This window comes from Marmota monax, unplaced genomic scaffold (assembly GCF_021218885.2).
Source record: "Marmota monax isolate L192 unplaced genomic scaffold, Marmota_monax_Labrador192_F-V1.1 WCK01_AAM20220418_F8-fsc00023, whole genome shotgun sequence".
Classification (NCBI taxonomy): Eukaryota; Metazoa; Chordata; class Mammalia; order Rodentia; family Sciuridae; genus Marmota; species Marmota monax.
In genome coordinates this window covers 5,647,530-5,675,323 of record NW_026692907.1, presented here as the reverse complement: position 1 = coordinate 5,675,323, position 27,794 = coordinate 5,647,530, and the positions used below count along the sequence as shown (strand labels likewise).

Below are 27,794 nucleotides of genomic sequence, written 5' to 3'. Positions count from 1 at the left end.
CTTGTGTGTTCTTATTTTTAAGAAACTTTTCAATATGTACTAAGAAAGGGACCTTTGGTAATGCCTGGGAATTAATAAATTGAGGGAGAGAAAGCAAGGGGGAAATGTCATTTTGGAATTCATCAAGATGGGAGGACAGAATGTGGGAACAGAAAGGTGACAGGTACAGAAGGAACCTGGCCAATGGGATAAGGGAGGCTCCCTGTTTTGACAGAGAAGATGGGACATGAGAGCTGGGGGTATAGCTTAGTGGCAGAGGGCATTGTTAGAGAAGATGGTCCAGGGAAGTATCCAGACATCTGGGAATATGGAAGTATTCTTGGCCTTGGGTTTCCTTGGGCTTTGTTTGGCTAAAGCAAAGAGCATATGTTGGGAAATGGGGGTAAAAATAAATAAGCTAGGTGTCCTTCCAGTGAGAAAGAAGGTTATCTCCATGAGGGCAGTTAGTTTATCAGATTTCTCTCTAGCTACCCACTGCTTAGCAAGTAAGTATATAATAAATAGTTGAAATATTTTTAAAAAATCATTGAAAATTTGTATTTTACTTGGAAGAAAGTAAGAAACCGAGGAAAACTTATGAAGAATGAAATACTATAAAAATCTCATTTCTAAGCGAAATCTTTTAGTTCTCTATCAAGTGGATTGGAAGAGGGATAACTTGCAAAGAGACATACCAATAGGCCATGGAATAATCTAGGTGAGCTCTGAGGACCAAAATAATTGTGGTGTCTATAAACACATTTTACAAATGCTGTTTGCAACTCTTGGAATCCATGTGAAAGATATTGTAAGAAGAAATCAAAGTTTCTCCAGAGTTTCTACCCTTGGTAAAGGATGGCTGGCATTCATCCATTTGACAAATAAAATAGCAGCTGCACTGCATTGGGTACTCTCCTGGACACAGTGTAATACTTAAGGATGCCTCAGAATCATAGTTGGTGCAATAGAACTGCAAGTTACAACCCAGTGTGCTCAAGAGTAGTTGCTAAAGTTGCCACAAATGAGTTACCAGGTTACTATACCCACTAACTTGTCAGGGAAAGCTTCACAGGGGAGAGGCAGTGGAACGGAGCCTTGGGTGGGAAGAACTGATTTGGACAAAGGAGAAATTGGTCCACTCAGGCCTCTCTGAGCCATATTTTGGTCATTGTAAGAAATCCAAAAGTCAGTATCTAGATGGCAAATAGAAAAGTGAGTGTGAAGCTCAGGAGAGGGTTTGGGGCCAAATATGTTTATTTAGATATCATTTAGGAGGTGAGATTATGAAATGAAAAAATGACCAAGAATAAAATGAAAGAGCACATGTCCATGAAGAATCTGAAGAAATGATACAGAAAAGATGCTAGGAGAGGTGGGAAACCAAGATAGTCACAGAAGCATAGGAGGGGTGACATTTCAAGATGGCAGAAGTGGTGAGGTTGCCTAGAGATGCCCAAGAGGTCAAATATGAAGAAAGGGCTGTGGGAATACCTAATTCTCTGATGACTTGTCCTTCATGAGAGCATACCCCATTTCATCAGCTCTCCACTGTGGCCTTGTGCTGTGGCCTCCTCATTTTCATTGATAATAGAACCAGATGGATTCATTTGTAGACTCTCGGTGTCCTAGTCACCTTGGGATTTTTCACTGCTCATTCTTTTCCTACACAAGAAAATGTTTTAGTCAGCATTTTCATTGCTACAACTGAAAGAACTGACAAGAACAATTTTAAGGAAGAAAAGCTTACGGGGGAGGCTCACAGTTTCAGAGGTCTCAGTGCATAGGTGGCTGACTTCATTCCTCACGTCCCAAGGTGAGGCAGAACATCATGGCAGAAGGGTGTGGCAGAAGAAAGCAACTGGAGACATGTTTCTGGGAACCAGAGAGAGAGACTCTACTCACTAGACACAAAATATATACCTCAAAAGCACGCCCTTAATGATCCACCTCCTTCAGCCACACCTTACCTGCCTACAGTTACCACCAAGTTAATCACCGTTAAGGGATTAATTCACTGATTGGGTTAAGGCTGTCATAACCCAATCATTTCACCTCTGAGCCTTCTTGCATTGTCTCACACATGAGCTTTTGGAGGATACCTCACCTCTAAACCATAATAGGGGTTAAAAACTGGTATTCCCAGTTCCAATTCCTTTTTCTTCAACCAGACTTGCTTCCTTTCTCCATAAGACAGCTCTTATTGCCATGTCGTAATGTAATGTCCCTAAACCAGGATGATCTTACCAACCTCAAAGAAATATGAGCTGAAATTCAAATCCTCTAAAATCAGTTCAAACTGTACAAGGGGTGAAACATAGTGGAAAGTGCATGCATTTCAGAATCAGGTATATGTGGATGCTGACCCCCCCTTTTCTGACTAGCTGAGTTGCGTAACTCATGCCCTTCTTTGAGTTTCCTTTCTGTATATGGACATCACCAACTGTGTGCTCATGAGCGATACCCATTAACGTGGAGTAGTGATTACTGTGCAGAATTAGGTAAAAGCTCATTTGCAACAGATTTCTGGGCCTGGTTTGCTCTTAACACTGGCTAGATGTGGTCCTTCAATCCCCCTCAATGGATGTAAATTCTGCATATTATTTGTGACCTGTCATCAACCCCACCTCTTTCAAAACTTCCTCTGAGGACCCTGGTTCAGAGTCATCTTTCCTTTCTCCAAGTCTCTATAATACTGCTTAGGATAATGTGTATGCTGCTATTCCTAGGCTGACCTGGGTCATGATTTCTATTATTCTGGACTTGTTTTTCAATCTTGAGTTCTTGTTTCAGTTTTCAGAGGTTTGTATATTACTACTCTGACTTGATTGTAAATTTATTAAGGTTATACAAAGGCTTTATAATTCACTACACCTACAATTTGTAGTTCCTTCTCTTCCTCCTCCTTCTTGTCTTTCAGTTTTTGTGCAAGGTCGGGTCTAGTAGGGAAAATGCATTACTTGGAGTCAAAGAGGTTTGAATTTGAATTAATTGGCAGCCAAATAAAAGCTGTGTAGAGTGGAGAGGTTGCCTATTCATTTGAGCTCTACTTCCCTCATCTGGAAAATTAAAAAAACAGTACCACCTGCCTCATCAGGTCACCGATGGCATAAACATGGCATAATTGTTCCTCAATTATAACATTCATCACCACATTCCTGGGTCTTACTAAGTATGCAATAACAAATATAGGCTGAGAGTCCCAAATCCAAGATGCTTAAAATTTGCTACTTAAGTTTTAGATTTCAGTTTTCCAGATTTCAGACATTCAGATAAGAGATGCTTAACTGGTGAAGTCTATGCAAATATTCCAAAGTCTCCAAAATTCAAAAATCTAAAACAGTTCTGGGCTCAGGTGTTTCAGATGAGGGGTACTCAACCCTTTTCCATTAGGACTCCTTTAAGGGATTTGTTCTGGAATCCTTTCTGTTCCTTATTTCCTCCATTGAAATGCAACCTACCTCTTCAGTACCCATCCATCAGAATGGCTCCCTCTTCCCTAGTACTCTTCTTGCACATCAGCGGTTCCTCCATTTGTTTCTCCATAGGGAGAAAATGTCAGGGAAATGGAAAACACAGATGTGGAGACAAACAGCTGTGATGAATCCTGGATGAGTCCCATCTCCTTATTGGCTGTGTGAACTCTGGGCAGGTTTCTTGACCTTGAAAATCCCGTTTACTCCTCAGCACAAAGTGAGATTGTAATACCTCTTGCGGATTTTGAAAGTTTTCTTGAAGCTAAATGAAAAGTAACATAGGTGAAATAACTATCCACGGTTCGTGGAACACAGTAGTTGCTTTAAAAATGGCAGCCCAGCCCTTCACATAATGCCAATCACACAAAAGATGCTCACAAATGTTGGCTGAATTAAACAAAAAGGGCTATTAGTGCTTGTTTATCTTTCTCATTGATCATTTTAAGCCATTATTGCTCATTACCTGAGTTTGTCAGTTTCTCCCTGACCATTTGCAGTTAGGGTGTAAGAAGCATTAAGATTATGTTTATGGACCTCATTTAGCTCTTTGGCAGGAAGGTGCTTTGTTGCAATCAGCAAGGCTGTGGGTAGAGATTCGTGCTTCTGTTATCTTATCCAAAAGACCTGTCTGCTTTTCCTTATTTGCAGAAAGGAAATGAAGAGAAGTCTTTTTTATATTAAATTCATGGAAAAATAAGCCATCCAGAGGAATAAACTACAAACTAGACAGTTTGAGGTCTGAGATCCTGAGGATGAAAGCAGGGGAAAAATAAATCATCTCATCCCAATTGTTTTTTTCTACTTCCATGATTCTATTACCAGGGGTGGGGGGAGCTAAGGAGAGAGAATTGGGGATAAAATTCCAGGAGCATTTAATTCAGAGGTAGCCATCTCCGTTTCTTCCTTTCAGTAAGAGTTCAGTGACTGCCTTCTTGCCATGGGGTAGTGGGTGAAGGAGGGTCAGATATATATATCCTGATGTCTCACTCTTTCCTGGTGCTCTTGTTGGGTGTTGGCTCTACCTCCATTTACTAGATTTGTTTCTACCTTTTATGAAACTATGTTTCTTGCACTAGACAGGAGAATTCCTAACAGAATAATTGCATTGTTTAATTCATATTTGTTAGTAAAAGTTTTCTGGCTGCAAGTAACAGAAATCAAATTGAGTAGAGAAATATAATGGTGTGTTGTGGGGTGAGTATCATAAGGAGCTAGTTGGAGGAAAGGCATTCATGAGCAGAAGCTCTGGAAAGACCACCTAGGGATTTGGAATCAGGAAGAAGAATCCCAACATGACATTTTCTCTGTGTTCACTCCTTTTAGAACTTCTTTTCTCTGCCCTGTTCTAACATGGGTTTTTCCTCTTACCCAGGCCAGTGGCAGGAAAAGATGGCACCCAGAATTCTGCGTTTACATGTGCCAGTTCTCATTGCAGGGAGAGCTTGACTCCTCTGTGCTTCAGACCTCAGTTCCCAAGGACAGTGCTTTCTCTATTCAATACAGCTTGGACTAGGTGTTGCCATAGGGCTCAGTCAACGGGGGCCCAGAGGGTGTGGTCATATTGTGTAAACATGACCACTGTGGCCCTCCTGCTGTGTGGGATAGGCATCAATCAGCAGTTCAAACATGGCCTTCTAGGTGAGCGTCACAAAGGGTGTCTGACCTTGGTGAATGAGACAAGTCCCAACTCTCCTGCAGTCCTTGAGATACAAGTGATTAAAAAAAAAATCACGGGGAAACTCCACTTTTACATCCACACTAAGAAGCACCCATAGTTTTTCAGCATGGACACTGTTCCATTTGAAATCTGGTGTTAAATATAAACTGGAAGGAAAGAGACTCATATTTTTGGAGCACCTACATGCCAGATAGGTATATTCGTCTGTTTTTCTGTTGCCGATGAGACAGTACCACAAACTGGATAAGTTTTATTAAGAAGAGGTTTGTTTGGGCTCATGGTTCTGGAGGCCCAAGGTCAGTGCCTTTGTATTAGCAGAGTACTAAGCCTTCTTAGCATCACCTGGCCAGGGAAAGGAATTGCACATGTGTACCCCCGCTGGTCTCCCCTCTCTTGTCTTATAAGCATCAATCATGGGGACTTGACCTAAATGACTTTATCTAACCCTAATCACTTTCCAGAGGCCCCATCTTGAAATTCCAGAGTGGAATTAAATTTCCACCCTCTTAATATCTCCCAATGGTGAAGAACTTTCAACACATGAAACCTTGGGGACACATGCAAACCTTATCCAAGTCATAGCAGCAGACCAGTTACCTCCCCCATGTCCTTATTTTATTCCCAAACCTCAGGACAGTTTTCTCTGTCCCATAGTTCACAGGAACAAATGAGGGTCCCAGCATGAATGGGACCACCCAACAGCACAGGCACCTGCTCATTCAGGACTGGACCCATTGTGGCAAGGCAGGGGTTTGGAAGTCAAATCTCTGCTTTAGACCCCACACTCGGCAAACAGCTGGAATTCAAAAGGTCTTGACTGGAATAGCAAGCCGCCTTGTTCGCTGGACTATCTCCATCACCGATTGGGATGACTTTGGATGGGGCAGCGACCCTGCCTTCACTAACCGGCCAGCGCCATTACTCCCTTTTCCTGGCTCTGGCATAGGGTGTGAAGAAACCTTACCTGCTTTGACCTAGTCCTTTGCTGTACGTCTCCTGCCTTCCCCTCATGGATCTCCCTTTCATCTGGGTTTTTAGCCCTGCTTGTACTTCTCCCATTTTGCACACAGAACAGGGAGAAGTGTCCCCGTGCAGTATGCATCCTGCCCCTGCGTGAAGACCCCCTTGGTCTTTCCACTGCACCTAGAAGCCAACCCACCTTCCTTCCCCTGCCTCACCCAGCAGCACATGAGTGTGTGTCTCCCTGCCGAACTCACCCCCACCTCCCATCATGCCACTGTGATCAGACTTGTTTCTTTTTGTTTTATAAACAGGTCAAACACATTTCCTCCTGGCATGACTGCCCTTTCTTGTTCACATCTCCTTTTAAATGTCATTCCTACAGAAATGCCTTCATGGACCAGCCCTGTCCGAGTCACTCCTTATTCCATCAAACTGTTCTATCATCTTCATAACACGCATCACTCTCTGGAATGTCTTGCTCATTATTTATTTACTTGCTTATCATCTCTCTTCTCCTCTTAGAAGCTCCAGGAGAGCAAGGGCTTTCTCTCTCTCTCGTTCATGACTGTGTCCTGGTACCTGGACCAGGGCTTGGAACACAGTGGGCCTTCAGTAGATGTCTAGGGAATGAATAAATATTAAGCTGGCTGTACTAGAAGTCCAGGGGAGCCAGGACTGGGACTGTGCCCTTGCGTTCATTACCAGCAACTGTCAGGGGCACTTAGTTACTGTCTGTTCCAACACATTCCACTTAAACCCTCCATCACGGAGATTTATCTCGGAGTTTAATCAAATGTAATTTATATTGCAGCCTCCTCAGTAAATAATTGATTTGCCCTCTCTGTTGTCTTCATCACACATACTTCTTTGTACTCTAAAGAAATAATTTAATCAGTCGATAGTATACACAGCCCTCTTGTTTAGAAGGCAGATGGGAGATAAAGCGTAAGTCTTGTTCACACCAGAATATACCAGGACCAAAATAATCTCACTTAAAAAATACACTGCAAGCAAGTTGGCAACAGAGATATCCAATTAAATCCCTTGTTCCACCCCCCACCCCCCCCACTAATGGAGATGACCCCATGAAAGAAGTTGTGGCTGCTCAGGGAGAAAGTTCTCGGCCAATCACAGGCTGATTGTAAAAATACAAAGTCTTGTTCATTTGTGGTTTCATTAACCTACATCTGAGCCCAAGAACAAATTTACCAATGCCAAGTGTGAATGCACACGGGGTAAGAGGTCAAGCTGGGGGTTCCACCCATCTGCACACCCTGTGACCTCAGGCTCCTGAGGAAGCCCCCTTCTCCTACTTCCCCTTCTCTGTTGTCAGTCTGGGGGGCTGTCCCTGGGCAGCTCCTCCAGAGCTAACAGGACTTCTTTTGTAATCCAGACCATGCAAACATCCTTCTTTTCCATTGTTTGTGTGTCTCCCAAAGAAAGGCATAAGGAGAGGTAAGTTTTACATTTGTTTTCACACATTTGTCTGTTTCGAGCCTGCATTTTTCCAGAGCAGGAGAAGCGGAGGGGGAAATAATGAAGCATCAGCTTTGACAAGTGTGAACGACTCCATGTAGATGTTCTCACAGGGAAAATGCATCCTTTAACTGTCTTTAGGAGTATTTCTCAATATTGTATTTCTTTGCACTGTTTTAATTGGAAACATCTTAGCTGTCCAATGAGGGAGGATTGGCTAGATAAATTATGATGCATCTATGTGATGGGATATTATGCAGCCAATAAGAATCATGTTACTCAAAAAAATTTATTCAGGAGAATATGTACATCACAAGTGAATAAAGGGCAGAGATTTACAGGATGAAAATAAAAAGGGTGGGGGGGGTTGTGTGTGTGTACCCTATGGGAAAAGTCTGGAAGACCATATATTTAAATACAATCCTGAATATCCCTGGATAGTATCCTAGGTGATTTTCCTCTTTTATTCTCTCTTGCATTTTCCAAATTTTAACTCTTGAGCATGTTTCACTTTGTAATTAGAAAATTTTTTAAAAAATCACTTTAAGGAATGTAAATAGCAAAAGTTTTACAATATACCTGGTATCTTTCATTTGAGAACAAGGCCATCTTCACTTGTTCCCTGCCCCTGGGACTTTGCAGGTGCCTGGTACCTGTCATCATGTGTATTTTCCAGAGAGAACTCAAGAAAAGCCAACCCTACTGTATCTCCTAGTTTGGTGGCAATGAGGTTGTCCCTGGACTGGAATGTCCCTGCTCACTCTCACAGGGTGAGCAGTTTCTGAGGACAGCTGGAACACACACAGCAGTTTTGCAGGGGGCCCTTGAGCTGCTTTTGGAGGTGAAGTGTTAGCCAGGGATTTACCTTCTAACCAGGCCCCGCCCCATGGAACCCCGTCATTCTATTTCCTGGAGCCCTCTGTCCTCTGTCTCTAAGCCTTCCTACCTGGGGGCTTGGATGGCTGCTCCAACTTGCTGCCTCCTTTCTCCATATCTCCAGACCCTCCCTTTTTCAGAACATTGCTGCCAAATACATTGATTTTGTACTACCTTGGTTTGAGTCCCCCGAGAGGCCAGTGGCTAGGACAGACTTGCTGGAGGAGGCTCCCTGGGGAGTACCTCAGACTGTGCACCAACACAGGTGGGTGGCTGATCAAAGGGAGGAGGGTGAACCAAGATGCAGTTGCACAAGAGGGCTCAGCTCTGCCCGAGCTCAGTGTTGTCCTTCAGTGTCTTCTCAATTGAGGCATGGGGTCTGGACCCCACCTAATCAACCAGTTACTCATTGGGTACAGCTACAGAGAAGAAGGGTGAGGAGGGGAAGGGGGACCTTGGGTGAGGTGGCTTTGTTTGAAAGGGTAGTTCCCTGAGAACAACCTTCAGAGCCAGCTTCCACCTGAGGAATGAGTCTTCAGTCCTGGAGCTGGATCTGGGTGTCATTCTGTCCTGATACAGGGACTTAAAGAGGTCCTCAAAAGCAGAGGAGACCTCTGTTCATATCTTCAAGTTTTTTGACCACATGAGAGAAAAGAATTTAAGGACATATCCAGTAGAAATAGCAGAGCAAAAGACGTATTATAAAGAGGAGGTTCACAATGGAGGACGGGAATGCAGGTGACCTCAGAGATTCGCCCACCTTATCTGGGTCTGGAATTTTAGCATTTATAGAGGGGCTGGACTGGAGGTGGAGTCAGGGCAGGGTTACACAATTGCAAGCTTTCCTTGCACTTGAGAGTTGCCCTTTCGTTCTCTCATACATAGCCTGTCTGATTAACATCCTAAATCCCCAACCAAAGGTGTGTTTCTTACTACCATAATAAGGCTACCACCTCCTAGTCATCAAAGTCTCTGGTGGACAGTCTTCCTCAGGGAGTGGTTCCTCTAGATGCCTGCTGGTTTTATTTCAGTTTGGTTGCTTTCTTTTGTTTTGTTTCATTAGAGCATGATAGTTAGAAATAGTACTTGGGTTAATTTTCTTCGTTTTTCATCAGCCAATTGACAGGCTGTGGGCAAGGATATGGATGTGAAGACACGGGCTAGGTTGCTTATGTGTTCTTTGCTCTGCCTTATAATGGTTTATCGGCATTTTTTTCTTTTGAGTCTCAGAGTTCTCTGTACCCCAAAACTTCTCTTATTTTCATGGGTAGCCTGATGTCTGCAGGAAAAAAAAAGTGAGAATATTCTAAACATACAGTGCTGACCACAAGCTGCACCTCATGTGGGTACACGATATACCTGCACAGAGCTTCTACAATCATTCTGAGAATGTGTATTATTGTTCTCATTTGTGGAGAGATGATGTAACTGTCTCATGAAGCTCCTGAATGGCAAAGCCAGCCAAGGACGAGGTTCCCCCTGCACGGGTCTTTCCCTCTCCTTACTCTGTCCCACCTTCTGCAACAGCAGACAGGATTTTCACGCTAATTCCACGTGCTTCACATAGCCTCACCTTCCTTTGTGCAGCGCCACAATCATAATAGGACCCTGTTGGCGACAAATGACAGACACAAAAGTAAATATAACAACTGGATTCAGACCTGGCCTTTCCCTGCCTTCTGTGGCCCTGTTTCTTACCCAGCCTCAAACTTCAGGTGCTCTTCTTTGAAAACTTCTTTCGATTACCTGTGCTGCTTCTCAGTGCACCTGCCTCTGCCTTGCCTGGCTCTGTGACCTGGGGCCAGTTCTACCATTACCTGTTCTGTAACAAGGGTTTCATAATGCTTGTCGTGTGGGTGCTGTGAGGAAGAAACGGCAGCAATGAAGGACTTAGATACTGTAAAAAGCCTGTCCCTCGCATGTAGTGCAGCATCGTCACAGCGTAATGCCTGATGCTTCGTGGCAGCACATGCTGGTTCTTATCCTCTTTGCCTCTGGGTCACCAGGGAAAAGACACAAGCCCAGGGATGAGAAGACCTGAGATGCAAATAGCATCGCACCATCCTCAGGCTCTCGAAGCAGTGTGTGTGAAAATAAAGGTGTACGTTTGCAGCCACACTGGTCAGTCCTTGTTAGCCCAAATTAGCAGGATATGTCACATGCTTCAGCCTTCCTGGAAGGACTCTGAAGAACTTGGCCATGGAGTTGTCTTGGGAATTAGGGTTTGCATCTATTTGCATCTCAACTCTAGTTGTCTTTACTAAGAGATTTACTCTTTCTCCTTTTCCTGAGACATGAAGATGTGAGTGCTCATTTTTCTATCATCCCTGCCTGCTATTTATTGGGGGAAAAAATAGTAGGAGTGGAAGACTACCAAGCCTGATTTATTATTTATTTATTATTTATTTCAAACCTGAAAGTTTGGGCAGTGTGACTCCAATTGAAATTTCATTTCTAGTGTTATAAGCTGCTGCAGATCTGTGTTGGAGTTGGGGTGGGATTTGGAACCTCTGGGTAGAGAGAGCAAATTCCCTTACTAACTTTATTTGAGTAGCCAACATACACTGGGCTCTAGTTGTTTGGGACACATAGTGAGTGAGTCAGGAGGAAGCATGGGCCCTCAGGAGCTTCTGCCAAACTCCACCTCTGCTTTCTCATGCTGTGCACCTAGAGATTCACCACCAGGGGTCCAGAGCATGCCCCAAGCTTACCTGTTATGAGGATCTCTTTTGTTTTTTCTGAGAAACTTTCAAATGGTGTCTGAAGAGCTGCTACTAGGAAATGATTGGTTTGGGGGTTTGTTTGGAGTGGGAAGTTATGGCTAGTGATTGTTTAAACTCTTTAAGAGGATTTTACTAATGTCATATGCACTTTATAATAGATGTTTTTGTTTTTTTTTTAAAAAAAGACCCAGCAGGAAGAAAAAACAGAAATAAATATTAGAAACTCTGTGACAGGAAGATGCAAGAAGGACCCACTGTCAGAAGAATTGGGTCACTTATATGGGGCCACCAAAAGTCCCATATAAGTAAGTAAATGCAGACTCCCAGGCTTTCAAATGAGTCTCTCTGGAAGAGGAGCCTGGCATCTTTATACTGCCCTGTACAGAAAGATGTGCAAGGGCTCCAGATGCCCTAGATACAGAGCACTTTTCAGAAGTACTAGAGAAGGATGTTTTTTTAAAAAGAAAATGTGTGCATGAATCACAGGTTGAATATTTTAGCTCTTTAATTAGTTTACCTTTTAGCAATAATGACAGCAGCCATGTTCATAAAAACACACTTTAACAGCCTCCTCAGTATGTCTTTTCCCTTGTTCTGCCTGCTACCCAGCTAGTTAATTACACAAAATCAGCATTCTCTCCTATGCAGCCAGAATATAGGATTATTTGTCCACTGCAAATCAACACCTGGATAATTGCAAGATAGAATTCTAAGTGAAATAAGTTATCTCTGCTTCTGAGCCCTGAAGTCCCCCACCCCCACAATCTGTTCTTAAATTGAACAACCTTACAGACAATATAGCTTTCCTAGCAATGGACAGATTGATGTTACATGGGATGGGGGGAAAAAACCCAACCCTTTGAAATTTTCTTATCAAGATGGATGCCCTATGCTTCAGATAGATATGCAGAAGGAGGGGGTCTCTTTGTGTTAATGATTCATAAGGTGATCTCCCTATGGCCTTCAGGAAGGAACATCCTGTTCCTAATTGTACCCTTATTCCCAGGCAACCAAAAAAAAATCCCAAACAGTTGGGACCATTGCTTCTCATACAGTACAACTTGGCTAGCACTGGCTTTGGACAACTGGTGCTTAATGTGAAGTATATTATTAGAGGAAGAAAACAGTGGGTATTTCCTGAATGACTGCCATGTGCCAGGCAGCGTGCTAAGAACCTAACACATGACAACTCCCATGATCCTTCTAACCACCCTGGAGCAACCACATATTTTGCAGACGGAAACTACATATTTTACAGATGGAAACCATATATTTTGCAGATGGAAAGCCTGACACTTAGAAACGTTTATTATCATTCCCAAACTCTCACACACAGAAAGTATTATACTGCAATTCAAACCCAGTGCCCTCTGATTCCAAAGCTGTAGGCAGAGGTGGCCTTCCCTAGCAATGTGGCCTTTCATGGTGACTTCACTTCCCTGGGACACCCTTCCCTTCCTTTCTGAATATGCTACTGTCCTTGCCTCCAAAGTCACTATGAAGCTTAACTATGACAGTTTCTGAAGGAGGGACAAACAAATATATTTTTTTTGAAATATTATCAACGTTTTTACTCCTCCTTTCTAATTCTGGCCCTGCTGTTGTAACTGGATGTATGTGTTCCCCCGATAGTCCTATGTTGAACCCTAATTCCCAAGTAATGGTACTTAGAGAGAGGGCCTTGGCAGATGGTGCTCGTCCCCCTCTTTCTGTCTCCATCCTCTCTTCTTCTTTCCATGCCTCTGTGTCCAATAGAGAAGGAATGTGAGCACAGTGAAATGGTGGCCATCTGCAAGCCAGCAAGAGGCCTGCACCAAGAACATCTGCTGGTGCCTTGACCACGGACTTGGCAGCCTCCAGAACTGTGAGAAATAAATGCCTAGTCTTTAAGCTGCCCGGTCTGTGGTGTTTTATTGTAGCAGCCTGTGCTGACAAGACACCTCCTTTGATGTTTAAGTGTCCAGAACACAGAAATGACTAGTCTGCTGGAGATAAGAGGTGTGTTGGAGATGACCTCTACTAGACAGGCAAATATTGTAACTGTCAAAAGCAAGAATTCACCGCTGGACTGACCACATTAGGAACAAGAATACCCAACTTGGCTCTTATGTGGGATTCTGTGGCTGCACTCATTATAACCTAAGATGAGTGGGGTAGAGAGAGAGAGAGAACAATCTTGGGTGTGAAATCTCTTTTATTTGGCTATTAAGAGCCTTTAGTGAGCAGTCTGGAGTGGGAGTCCATTTATGACTCCAGAGGATGGTGTGGGCAACCTGCTCGCGGCATAAAATGCTAATTGCCTTCCTCCTTCTGATCCCGACTCCAGATAGGAGCTGGCTGGTGCTGAAGCTGCTTCAGGGTGACTTGCAGTGAGGGGCCTCAATACTGGCTCTGCCTTCTGCTATAGCACAGGGGCTTGGGGTTCTTCCTGAGGCCATCTTTGAGTCCTGCTCGAACAGGAAGAATTTGTTCAGTGCCTGAAGGAGTGGCCTGATTCATATTCAGAGGAGAGTCATTTCCTGGGTTAGGAAGTGAGCAGGTCGTGCTGAGGTTGAGACCACCCCACCCTAGTGTCATGCAGCAAAGTGATTCACATCATAGTGATTGCTGGTGTGCCATTCACTTCATGGCAATTAGGAATTTTATTCCTTGAAGACTAAGTGAATCACATTCACAGGATGGATGAAACCAGGTCTGTGTGGAAAGGGTTCCTTCCCACGGTGATCCTGATCCTTGGAATCCACTAAGTGCTTTAGAATAAATAAATGTATTCATTTATTCAGTTACTCATGTCCAAGCATGGAGGACCTGCACTGTGTCTGGCACCATGCTAGATTCAGAGGACACACTTGATCAATCCCAGTTCCATCCTCATGTAGCTCAAGTGTAAAGAAGGAAATAGATAAGGAATATGAAATATATTGTTAGAGGAAGAAGGCCAGTGGGTCCTAGGACAGATGCCTGAAGGGAGAAAAGTTCAAATATATATATATATATATATATATATATATATATATATATATATATATATATGTGTGTGTGTGTGTGTGTGTGTGTGTGTGTGTGTGTGTGTGTGTGTGTTTGTTTTCATGCTAGGCGCTGGGGATACAGTGGTCAACTGATCCGACATAGTTTCTGCCTTTATAGAGTTTACAGACTAATGAGAATGGTAGCTATTAACCAGATTAGTGCAAATAAGATTAATTAATTGCAAGAGTGTAGAGGAATTCTCAGGAGAATATACAGAGAGCATCTCAAAGTAAATCAGCTGGATAGCTCTCTAGAACAGAGGACTCCAGGGCACAGGACATTGTGTTGAATCTCAGGTGCAAACAGGAAAGGGAGAAAGGATGAGGGAGGGATAGATAATGCAGACCCAAAGAACCGCAGGTGCACATTGTAGAGCACATTGTATTAGCCAGCTTTCCATCACTGTAACAGAATACCTGAGATAATTGACTTACAAGGAAGAAACATTTATTTCAGTTCACAGTCTGGGAGGTTTCAGTCTGAGGTTGCTTTTCTCCTTTGCTTTTGGGTCTATAGTGAGGCAGTGCTTCCTGCCAAAATATGTGATGGAGGAAACAGCCTCACCTTATGGTAATTGGGAAGAAAACTAAAGGAGAAACCAGCATTTCACTGTCTCCTTCAAGGGCATGTTCCAAGTGACCTCACAATGTCTTTCCACGAGGCCCCACTTCCTAAAGGTTCTACAACCTCCCAGGAGCACCCTCAGTTAGCCCTCACCACTTGAGTCTTTAGAGTCCTGGGGTAGAAAGTTGTGGTTTGAATCTTAAATATCCCCCATAGGCCATGTGCTGAAGTCTTGGTTGTAAAGGTCGGGCAAACGTCGGAGGAAAAGACCACCAAGAGACTGTCTCATGCAACAGCAAAGGGTTTATTGGGGGTCCAGCATGCTGGGGCTCAGAGCTCACTTCAGAGGAGCAAAGAACAAAGAGCCCCGGGAACAACTTGAGCAGAGCTTATATACATTCTTTGGAGGGGGCAGGGACTTTACATACATCATAGCATCCTTTAGCAAATCATCACATGCCACGGGAAAATCAAATAACAACTCTAAAACATGATTAGCACATTCACTGGTGGGAACAGGTCAGGTGGGGGTGATTGGTCAGTACTAAGATGGGTATATATTTAAACTGATTGGTTTAAGCCCTGAGGTGTGTACGTGCGGGACTGCATGGTTTCTGAGGAAAGGAGGTTGTTCTCGTTGAGCAACTAGGTGGTCAGGGGAGATTTCGACACACATCTAATGGGCAATTCCGGGATTTGTTTTATGCTTTCACAATTTTCAGGTCCCAGGAGAACAAAACTTAATCTTATTTCGGAAATGTGTAACTTAACAGAACTAGAAGAAAGACTTTATAGAATCAAGTTTTATCCTTTACATTTTAGCTTCTTCAACCTTTCATGGTGACCATCCTCTACTGTTGGGAGGAGATGGAAACTCAGAAGGTGGAGCCTCATGGAAGGAAGTTAGGTCATTGGGTTCTTGTCCTTGAGATTAATATTGGGGTTCTGGCCCCTTTTTCCTTTTCTCTGTTTCCTGGCTGCCACGAGCTAAGCAACTTTGCTTCATCACATACTCCCAGCCTTGATGGTCTCCCTCACACTAGACCAAAAATGACAGAGTCATGTGAGGACAGACTGAATGAAACCATGGGCCAAAATAAATCTCTTCTCCATTTAAGCAGATTATCTCAGGTATTTTTGTTATAACAGAAAGCTAACACAGCACAACAGCATGCCGAGTGTGGTGTGCTGGGAGATTGAATGGAGGCCATTGGTGTGGTCCAAAATAGGCTGGGGAGTTCAGCAGGGACACCATTTGGGGGGATTCTGTAGGACACATCCAGGACGTTCATTCTAGTTGGTAAAGAACTGGGGACAGGAAGGGCACGGAACTTGGAGAGAAAAATAAACCCTCCCAGCAGAGAGTCTGAGTCTTAAAGTATTTGTTAAGGAAACAAGGCAATTTTGAGAAGAGAAGCTAGCAAAAGCCAAGGATGGGGGTGAAGCCTGCCCCATAGGCCAGAGTTGAAGGTGTTAGAGGTGAGGGGACAGAAAAGAGGAATGTGAGGGAAGACAGCCCAGGGCAGGCCAGGCAGAGACCGTGGCGTTTAGGTCAGGCAGTGTGATGGGATGGCATTTGGGGTGGATCTCTAAGGAGGCAGTGGGGGCACATCCCCTGTGATGTCTGGATGCCTCCAGATGCCCTCTAGGAAGATGCAGGCAACCCACCCACCCCCACTGCATGAAAGAGCAGCCTCTGGGGGCATATGACCCACTATAAAGCCAACATGGGAGACTCCTGGAAACAACGTACCTCTTATTACCATTGTGGGTTTGCTGTGATTCCCTGAGGGCTTTTCACATTGCTATTTCTCAGAGTGATCTTCAAGGAAACACTAGAAGATGAAAATACCCCTCTGGGTATGCAAATTAATACTCTGGGACATGGGACACACGAGGAATGTAACACATCTATGATTGGTTTAAAACTGAAAAGTTTTAAGAACAAGTAGGTGATAACATAAATATATGATTGTCAGTAGTATGTGCATATTATGTAGCATTATATCTCTTTCACTAGGTACCTATTTATACTGTTTTCAAGGCTACTTTACTTATAGAAATATATGATTAAAACTAAATCAGATACTCCGGAGACCTGGGTCCTGGAGATTTAGAAAGGCCTGGGTTTAAACCCCAAATTGAGCTTTTGCCTAGATGTGTCAACTTAGGCAGCATGAGCTCTCTGAATTTCTGTTTACAGATCTAAAATACAACCACATAAGTCTCCCATAACACCCAGGCATGGCGGTGCACACCTATAATCCCAGCTACTTGGAAGGCTGAGAGAGGAGGATCTTGAGTTTGAGGCCAACCTAGGCATCTTAGCAAGACCCATTCTCAAAAATAAAATAAAAAGGGCTGGGGATGTAGCTCAGTAATAGAGCTCTTACCTGGCATGTGCAAGGCTCTGGGTTCCATTCCTAGTACCCCAGCAACAACAAAAATTGCTATAACAATAAACTGAACTATTCCAAAATATATCACATAGATTGGACTCCTGGTAGAACTCTCTAAATCTTTGTTATAAGTATCCTCACAGGTAGTTAGCACTCAGCTTTAGAGACCATCTTATCTCCACGAACACTCATTGGTCACGTGATGAAACTGAACCTCAATAAAGCGTAAGGCGGTCCTGTGTAATCACATAGGTGAAGGTGCAGTAACAAAGACCTGTCTGAATCCAGGCCTCCTTGCCTTTCTTTCAGGGGGCTTGGTTTCTAGGCAACTGTATGATCCTGCATAACCCCCCATGTCTTCCTCCTTTGGAATTCAAATCAGTGATATATTGAAAATTTAATTCTCAGATTAGGTTAGATAGTTTTGGATTAAGATCTCTGACAAAGCATCCCCTATTAGTTGCTGTTAATTACTCTTGTTCAGGAAGCCAACTAAAGCAGGTGTATCAGAGTAGAAATCTTCAAACCACTCAGTGGTGGCTCTTTTCCTCTGATCTAAGCAGGGAAGCAGTAATGAGGTAGCAGAGGCTGCCCAGCAGCAGGCACACGCTTTATCCCCCTGGGAACACGTGCCCAGCCAGCCACAGATCCCAAGTCATATTTCTGGAACTTAAAGTGATCCCTTTTAGAAAAACATTAACAAATATTCTCCATCCTGTAAGAAAGCAGTGTTGAAGTCTATGAAAATAACCTTTGAGGTACCTTATTACTACTATACCATTTTCCTTCACAGCTGATAAAATGTTTAAAAGATTAGCATGGATTTGAAAAATCCCAATAAGAATTTTGTGAATTTCCATTCTGAGGATGCCAGGTTGAGAATTACCATTCTACAAGAGATTTTCCTACATAAGTAAATTGCTATTCATTTTACTCCTTGCTGCTTTCTAGTGATCTTTAAGAACTACATATTTCAGGGTCACCTCAATCTCCTGAGTCCCTCCTACTAGTGCAATATCTCATGGGTAGGCTATGAGAATCTGTTGCTGTTGTAGTTGTTTTTACAGTTGATTCTCCATTTCACTAAAATTTAAAAATTACTGCAGAAATTAATTGCCTTGTCCCCTAGAATGCAGTGACCATGAATACAGGGATATTGATATGCTTCATTTACTCCTGCATCTCTAACATCTTAGAACATACCATAAGCACTCAATAAGTATTGAATAAATGAATTAATCAATCAATTTATGAAAACCTTAAACTTCCCCAGATGTTGCCAAGATGTTGCTTTTAATCTAATCCTCAAATGAGCGTGCGTCATTTATAGCTCCTATGACCTAAAGAGGGAATTCCAGAAGCTTCCTAGGCTCCGGTAGCCAGTCTCCTCCAGACTCTGACAGCACCACCGTAGCCCTGTGCCGCAGTCTGGCTGGGCACAATTCACGAGCCACTTATCAAGCAGAAACGAACTTTATTTTTAGAACACACACATTGCTCTCTAGCCCCCTGCCTTGCAGGTACATTGTCTCTGGCTCACCCCACAATACTCCAATCAAAATTTGCATGCAGGGTAGTGTTTTCAGAGATTCTCATGGTGATTCTAAAATGCAGGCTGACCCACCTCATTCTTCACCAGGTAGCAGCATGCCTTCAGTTCCTCTGCACAGCATGTCCCTTGCTTCCTCACCTGTTGGGCCTCCTACCTTCTCACCATGCTTAAACCTGCACAGCATCTGGACCAAGAACTCGATGATGCAAGATGGTGTATAAATGACAGTATTGTTGGGGATGACACCCTCAAGTGAAGTTTCCGACTCGGTACTTTTGAGAGTAGTAAATAGTGCTGGTAATGAGGTGGCAAGACAATAAGTGTATAAACTGGAGATTGTTCCAGACAACCTGAAAGTGTTGTGGTCCCCTAAGTAACCATGGCCAGTGTTGACTAAGCTTAGTCTATGTCAGTCCCTGTCCTGAGTGTTATTTATTTAACCTTCCCAGTCACCCCACATGAGAGCAACCACTATCTCTACATGTCTATAATAGTGTTGCTATCTATCAAAGGACTTCCCTACCATAATATAACTAAGAGAGTGACTCAGATGGCTGGGTCCTGCCTGCAGAGCTCACGTTTTAGACCCTTAAGTCCCATTGTCTCCCAGCAGAAGAACTCAGGTCCTAGAGTAGAACAGGGTGAGAAACTGTTCCCAACTCAACTGAAAATAACTTTTAATTCCTTCTCTGGCTATAGTTTATCTGCAGAATAATACCAATGCCTGTTTCCAGGAAGATTTGTAGATTTACTCTAGGCTGCTTAAGACTCAAATAGCTGTGGCACAAAGTTAAGAGCGCTAAATAAGAGTGCAGTGAGGTCACAGGAAGCTCAGCCTCAGGGTTAAAACCATGAAATTTGCACAAGATCTGGATTCAAATTAAGGCTCTGGGTTTTAATAGATATTTCTCCAAAAAATATATGCAAATGAAAGAAAGTGTTTTCTTGTGCTCAGCATCCTGAATCCTTAGGGAAATGCAAATCAGGGCCACAATGAGATATTGCTTAACATCCACTAAAATTACTAAAGTAAAAAGACAATACCATATGTTGGGAAGAACATCTGGTAGAGAACCTGGATCTCCAAATTTGCTAGTGAGATGGTATAGTCACTTTGGAAAAAGTCTGATGGTTTCTCAAAAAGTGAAAAATAGAAATATACCATATGACCTAGCATCTTCTTTCCCAGGTATAATACTAAGAGATTTGAAAACATATCCACACAAATGCTTAAAAGTATTTAGCAGCATTATTCATAATAGATTGTTTCCAAAAATTGGCAACAATCTAAAATCTAAATTGCAACAGCTGATGTGATATAATTACACAATGGAATAATGTTCAAGGAAAAATAGATATGAATTGCCAATACGTACTGAACTCAAAAACATGCTGCTGCTAAGTAAGAGAATCTAGACACCAAAAATATATGCATTATAAGATTCCAATGACATAAGATAGCTAGAAGGGATAAATCCATAGAGACAGAGATTAGTAACTACTTAGCCCTGGAAGGAATGGAGAAAGGGGAGTAATAGGTAATGGGCACAGGGTGTCTTTTTGGAGTAATGAAAATATTCTGAAACTAGACAGCAGTGCTGGTTGTATAACTGGGAATATACTAACACTACTGAGTTGTATTCTTTAAAAGGGTGAATTTATAGTGTGCGAATTATGTCTCAATGGAGTTGTTATTAAAAACGTAGACTCTTCTGTCAACTCTGGACTTTGGTGTTGGTCTTCTATGAAATCGTACTCATTAGAGAACCTAACTCAAACAGCATTGTGAAGACTAAAGGAGAAATCAGCTGATGTGACACACTGGGCATAGTGACCAACATAGTAAATACGTGATAAGAGTGACCATTTTGATGGTGTCCCTTGAACCCATGGCCTTTCTCATATCCAAACTAGGCTGTGATTCATGATGTAAACATGCATGAAGACTGACCCTGTCCCTAACACCCTCAAACTGTATGTGCCTCTGGTGGAATTACAGCCTTATGGCTTTGATACCCATTATTTATTTCTTAACTAATATAACGGAGACCTTGTTCAAGATGTGCTCATGAAAAATTACCCTTTTAATGGTGGAACATTTAATGAGAAACTAGATTATCTACTGCCTAAGTGCCCTTCATACAAATTAGCTTGGCCCTGGGTCCTAATCTAAATTGGGCTCCCTACTTTACTCTAAATGGCCTAATATTTTCTTATTAATCTCTGCCCTTATTCACCTGATCTGGCTCTGCCTCCTCTTGTGAATCTTTCTCCTCAGCAGAGTTCTGCACCCTGACTCACGTTTCTTAAGGATCTCTTTGTATCTGACTCGTGGACAATTTTTTTTTTTTTTTTTTTGGACATGAGTGGGTGCTGCAAGTGTTTGTTCCATTTCCAAGCTTTCTCTCTAACCTGCAATGGCGTTTCCATGCTGTCAGTGTATTTATATTTAATATTACAGATTTGGACCAGATATGTTTCTGTAGAAGGTAAAGTTAGGCCTTTATAGGGAAGTTAGATTGATGAGAGACAATTAATCACAGTGGTTGAGAGAACAGCTTTGAGAACACGGAACACAAACAAATCCTGAGCATGGGCTTGGCATAGTACAAATCTGGGTCATGTCCTTCTCGGGGAACTTGGACAAGTTATGGGGTCTCTCTGATTCAATTTCGGTGTTTGTTATCTACCTCTAGGAATTTCTTCTAGGAACATTGGTGCATGCTTTGTGATAGACGTTATTCCAGTTAAAGTTTGGGGATGGTGGAGGTTCCAATAGAGGAAGGAACATTATTTGTGACTGAAACAATGTAATGTGTTGACAAGGCAGAGAGGTAACCTCAGACCAAACTGTAGGTCACCCCAACCCAACTTTAAATAGTGAGTCAGGAAGAGGGGACTGTGGGACCGCAGGGCCTTTCACTTAGCTAGGTGCCCATCAAAGGCATATGGCAGCAAATGTTCTCAGCTCTGGTGTTGGACATGCCCTCACAGAACCCTGAGGTTTAATTTTCACATTGGTTATATTCTCTGACTAATCACCTAGGCCTTCTGTTTGCTTTATGGATATTGTTCAAAGGCTTTGATCATGTAGGAGTCACGGAGTGCAGTGGATGCAAATGAGAACTAGAAGTGGCAGACCAGATGTCCAGGCCTAGCTCTGTTGATGTTCTTCTTCTGGGCCTCCCCTCTGCCAGCATCCTGCCCTCTGTAGTGCTTCTCTTACTGGGCTGATCATAGTGGCAACAGCTACCATTAGTAGAAAGCTCACCATGAGAATGAATCCATGTTTTGCACATAATATTTGTAGTAACCTACATAAGCTATGGGAGACCTTTGTCCTCATTTAGCAGATAAAGAACTAAGGCTCAGACAGTATAGTCGACGTGGGAGGGAAACCTCTTACACACCTAGCATAATGTTCTATACATTTTTATTTACATCACCAACCTGGAGCTTCTGGGGGCACCAATTTTTGTCTTCTTCATCTGTTGCCAGTGAGTAATTGCATTTGGCACAGAGGAAAGGCTCGCTAAGGGATGAGTGAATAAATGAATGAAATGAAAGCCATGTTTTCTCAGCAGAAAAGCACTACAGTGTGGTAAGCTGTGGCCATTGGGCTTTTTGTTTTAAGCATATCCTCAGATAATTCTCAGCCACACATAGAGCTGCCTTTGATTGAACATGACCTAGCTGGAAGAAATGGACTGGATTATCTCTGATGCCCTCAACGGTAAGTTTCTGACCACGAGGGGAGGCATGATAGAGAAGGAATCAGGAGCTGGAGCTAATGAGCATCAGTGGGCTGTGTGTACCCAGTTCTGAGGACCAGTGTGCAGTGCCCAGACGACACAGTAGGCAAACTATGGTGAGCTTACAGAGGGCTTTGAATGCCCACGTATTCAACCTATTTCTGACTCTGTGAGCCCAGACAAGCTACCTGAGTTCTGAGACTGTCTTAATTACCTGGAAAACGGAAATGGTTTGGTCATTGTGAAGAGTGGATAAAAAGTTTATGAAATCTCCTGCACAAATCCCTTGCTCAGCTCACGGCAATTTCATAGCCCTGACTTTATGAGGGGTTTGTTTAAACCCCTGGTTGATGGGTCTTAGCAAAATATTATGTTAATAATAATTATTATATATAATATATTATTTATATTAATAAAATATTATTAACATAATGGTAAGTATGTTGATAATTATTGAGAGGGCCTGTTGCAAGGTATGGTCACTCAATTCCATATAGTGTGAAGCCAATTTCCCTAAACTCATGAGTTATCAGAAGAGATATCATAAAACCATTTCTTGTATAATCATCCTGGGTCATTATTTGATGCAAAGCAATTACTCTTGAGTTTCCCTATAAAACAGCCCATGGAATTGGGTGTAAGGGAGGTCTTGGACCCTTGCCAAAGCACTATTAAATGTTGGGATACTGGAGAGTCAGTGCTGATGCTTTCCCAACAAGACTCTTGGACGTGAACTCTTAGTAGGTGATTCTCACTTAACATGGAATTAGATGCTTTATATATATTGTCAGATTTATTTGTCTGCATTCTTCATTGGGATGGTTCTTGTAATTTTTATGCCTAAGAAAGATGAGGCTCAAGGAGAAGTAGTTTGCCTCAGTATTTCAGTGGATACAGCCAGAATTTGCATCTAGGGATATTACTCATTTTTTTTTTCTGCCATGCCCCATGATTTGACTTCCACAGGACACAGATGAAGACACACAGTGACAATTGGATCTCAACAGCTTCATATCTGAATCTTTGTCTCTCTGTTTTCAGGTCAGGATCGCAGTGAAGCCACTTTGATAAAGAGGTTTAAAGGTGAAGGGGTCCGGTACAAAGCCAAACTGATCGGGATTGATGAAGTTTCCGCAGCTCGGGGAGACAAGTTATGTCAAGACTCCATGATGAAACTCAAGGTGCTGTGTACCTGTCATTTAATTACCCAGGGGTGAATAAAGGGAAGTGTTGATCGCCATTATTATGGCAAAATTTACTTTGTTCATGATTGACTTATACATTTATTCACTGGGAAGAGACTTCAGTGTTTCTGCAAATGTTTACTGAGGATCTACTATATGGAGGTATTTTTGCTAGGTCTTGCTTTATAAGTTTTGAAATCATCATATTTTACCCAATTATGTCTTTATTTTGCAGCCCAAGTAAAAATAAGACTACAAACTTGTCAAATTGTTTAGTCTGTCACATTTTTTGGAATTTTTGCCACTCTATTATTTTTGATTTTTACATATTTTGTCATATGGTAAAAGATGCTAAGGTGAAAGCTGATTTTATTCATTCTTGTAATTTCTACTAATGCATTCCAAACACTTTTTTAACAGAAAAAAAATAATATTTTTAAATCATCCATAACTAGATACTGGAATTTGGAGATATAACAAAGAGGTTTCTTTGTGATTATTTATTTAGCATTTTTAATGCTATGAAAAAGCCTTTCACTAAGAAACTAACCAAAGAAATTGGGAAATTTTTGAATATACAAATAAACAAATCAGTTTGTTAAAAAATATACAAAAGGAATACTGTTTTTTTTTCCAGATTGTGGTCTTCATACATTCTGTTTATTTTGTGAAACAAAATATTAGAAAAACAAAAGACTTAGTAAGAAGTCTAAAAATATTTTATGCATTTAAAACATATACAATTTGTTTTTCTGATTATAGAGTTCATAAATGTTCATTATAAAATATTGTGAAAATATAGGAAGTATAAGGAAGAAAATTGAAATAATCCAAAAATCCCACAAAGACGATTAGTGTTACAGTTTTGGGTGTATAATTTACAGTCATTGTGTGTTTTTATGTGTATATAAATTCTTACATATTTAATCAAGTTGAAATTAAATAATTTATGTAGTTGCATATTTTATTTTTTTTCTCATCTAATAATGTATGTGAGCATTTTTAACCAAATCTTCAAATAGTCCATGAGGACAAAACTTGGTCAGTGGAATATTTGTAAGTAGAAGAAAAAAAGGAAGAAAAGAAAAATACACCAAGCCCAGTAAAATGTTTTAAAGTATTAAGTGAGATAAAGTCTGTAAAATGCCCTCTGTATCACCTATCCTTTCAGATGGTTAATAATCAAAGCTTATTTTTGCTCTTGCTATTTCTTAGCAGCTTACCATGTATATTGAATGCTAAATTTCCCCTATAGTATGGCTATAGGAATTAGAATTTTAAAAACTCTTGATTTTCTACTGGATATCCATTAATTTCTTTTTGTTTTTTTAAGCTGTAATATGTAACTGCTAAGATACCATTTATTTATATCTACTATAAGGTATAGTATCTTGCCTAATTTAAGAAAAATATATAAAAGACATCAAAATCATCATTGAGGTTTAAGAGAAGTCCAATAATGAGCTCTCTGTTTCTTCTAAGTTCACATCTGAATGATAAATGCAAAAAGTAGTTGGCCAGGAAGAATTCTACCTCCCGGCTTTGTCTCTGATGGTTGCTGGTCTGGAACACCTGACTTAGATACATGGTCACATGGGCATCTTAAATGAAACAGACTATTGCACTCAATTTGTGGAACAGTTGGATAACTACAGTCCTTCTGTTTCGCCAGCCCCTTTCCTGTCCCAGACTAGAACCCATGACTTGTGCATGGAATCAGATCAGAAAGCAAACTGTCTACTAGCAAGTGAGGCACAGAAAGTCCTGAAGAGGTGAAGCCTCTTGTTTTCAACTTCTTCCAACTCCCCTGTTAGATAGAGTTATATCTGCCAACCTAAGGGGAATTGGGGAAAAAAGGGAATAAAGCCTGGATCTTGATTCTTGCTGGAGTTCCTCATTACAATTATGAAATCAGGCCAAAATAAAATAGAGATTTGTTCCTGACAAACTTTAATTTAAAAAAAAAAATCACTAAAATGTCATTACTTAATCCTCCCTGTTTCCCACCCAGAGCCACAGGTCGGCTTAAAATGAGAAAGGAGCTCATGCATCTTCCTTCCCCCATATCCAGAAAAGAACCACTCACCAGGCATCTGACTTTAGATACATGGCCACATGGCACCTGTCATGGAGTGCCTCATTGCACAACTATCTCTTGGAAGCTCTGGTGTCTTAGTGGATGTGCAGCAAGGGTTTGCCTGTGATCTCTGAAGGTTCTCCCTTCGGATTGAGATTGGGCCAAGCCAGCTGGACCAGACCTAGCAATGACTGTCAATCGTGTGTGTGTGTGTGTTTTACATGCAGTTTTGGGTTCCATCTGTCACCACTCATAACTCTGAGATCCCCAAAGCCCTGAGAGTTTGTCCTGCCATAACATACTCCTGTCAGGTGCAGTAAACTTATTGAAGGGTTCTTGGTTCCCAGACAGTTATGTTTCATTATTTGCAAGTTGCTAATAAGTGTGATGACATTTTGGCTCCCAGTGGTTTTTCTTTAGGAAACATAGAAATCTTAATGATCTATTCTCTATTTGGCCACCTTCCCAGGAAAGTAAGAGAAAGATAAGAACAAAGTGCCTCTTAGCCTTGAGAAAAGGCCCACTTGCCAGATGAGAAATGAAAAAATTAATTTTTTCCTTGCTAGACTTCCTGAAGCTAGTGCATTTTCCTGTCACAGGGGCTTTTGTCTTCGATTACAGAGGTTTTAGAGGGGATTCATGTTGTGAGCTTGAGTGGCACTGCCTGGGTGCCAGGCATACCATCATCACCATCATCATTGTCATTGTCATATTTCAATTTAGAGTCAAGAAAGCGCTGTCATGTATATTATCTCTTTTGATATTATGAGATAAACATCAGCCTCCTGTTTTATAACCAACAAACTTGAGGTTGTGAGAGGTTAAAGAATTTGTCTGGCCATCTTCATTGAGTGTGAGAGAACTCAAACCTAGATCTCCAGAGGCCCGGTGTTTGACAAGACATAGTTTAGCTATTAATTATATTGTGTTTTGTAGTTGCATTTAATTCATCTTGATTCATAAATTGATTTTAATCTCCTACCCATAAGCTACCATCTAACAGCCACAGCCATTGGCTTTTCAGATAACCAACTTTCAGACATTTGATAAAACAATGATGATTGAAATCACGGGAGAAGATGCCATCTCCCAAAGACAGTGCCTGGCAAGCTGAGTACAGAACCTCAAGTATGTCACTCAGGGTCCTGGAAGGCAGAATTCACCCTACCCAGGTCAGATGAGGACACTTTAATGAAGGAGATATTTGCAAAGGGAAGGCAAGGTGGCGAGGGTGGTGAGGCACCCAGAGTCTCACAATAGTGAGAGGCTATTTCCACTCCTAGGAACTTATGGGAAAAAAAAAAATCTTTAATGAAACCTAGGAAAAATACAACAGATAAGGAAGGCCCCTTCCTCAAATTAAAAAAATAAAAATAAAACTGCAACCAGAGATACATATCAATAAAGAGAAGTCAAGAAAAATACCCCTATGTCTCCCTCCTTCCACCCTCTGATCTCCTGTCTGTATCTTTCATAGTGGAACTTAACTGGAAGCCAGAGGGAAGGAAGATTCAGACACCAGGAAATAGAGTCTCCATGGGACTGTCTTAGGGCACAAAGCAGGACAGAGAAAGTTATTGATCATCCCTTTTTAACTAGGAAAAATGAAATTTAAGATGGATATTTCCCTCTAAGATTGTCAAGCTAGTAACTAACAGACCTGGGAACAGAGACTAAGTTTATTATGTGGGGCTTTCTGAAATAGCATCCTAAGGTTTCTAGTATTTGTATCTGTAGCCTGTTGTGTTTACACACGTGCTTTATGTGTGGAGATCACCGTCATGATATCGTGTGCATGCTCCTTGCTGTGGGAGTGTTCTCAAAACCCTTTCTTGTATGTCATCTTAATTAATGGTCAAAGTATCCTCTGAGCTGAATAGGCAGCCTGCTAATCCTGCCTGGTCTGGCTGACCTTTTCTCTAGGGTAAATTCCTCCCCTAAGATACTGTCTACCTGGGCATCCTTTGGGATGTCCATGCCAGCCATATCATACAGAACCTAGTACATGGTGTTGCTCAGAAATACCAATAATAGTTCAGACAATAATGATAACGATCATGGACCATTG

At 41.8% G+C, this 27,794-nt stretch overlaps 1 protein-coding gene across 3 annotated transcripts in view; it reads left to right on the top strand.

Moving 5' to 3' along the window:
• Positions 1-27,794, top strand: part of Dab1 (DAB adaptor protein 1) — a 1,164,537-nt gene that overhangs the window by 972,186 nt on the left and 164,557 nt on the right. For all 3 annotated transcript variants that reach the window (XM_058581502.1, XM_058581503.1, XM_046451102.2), the window contains one exon: positions 23,507-23,646. In XM_058581502.1, the coding sequence (XP_058437485.1) occupies positions 23,507-23,646 (140 nt within the window). The remainder of the gene's footprint in view (positions 1-23,506; positions 23,647-27,794) is intronic.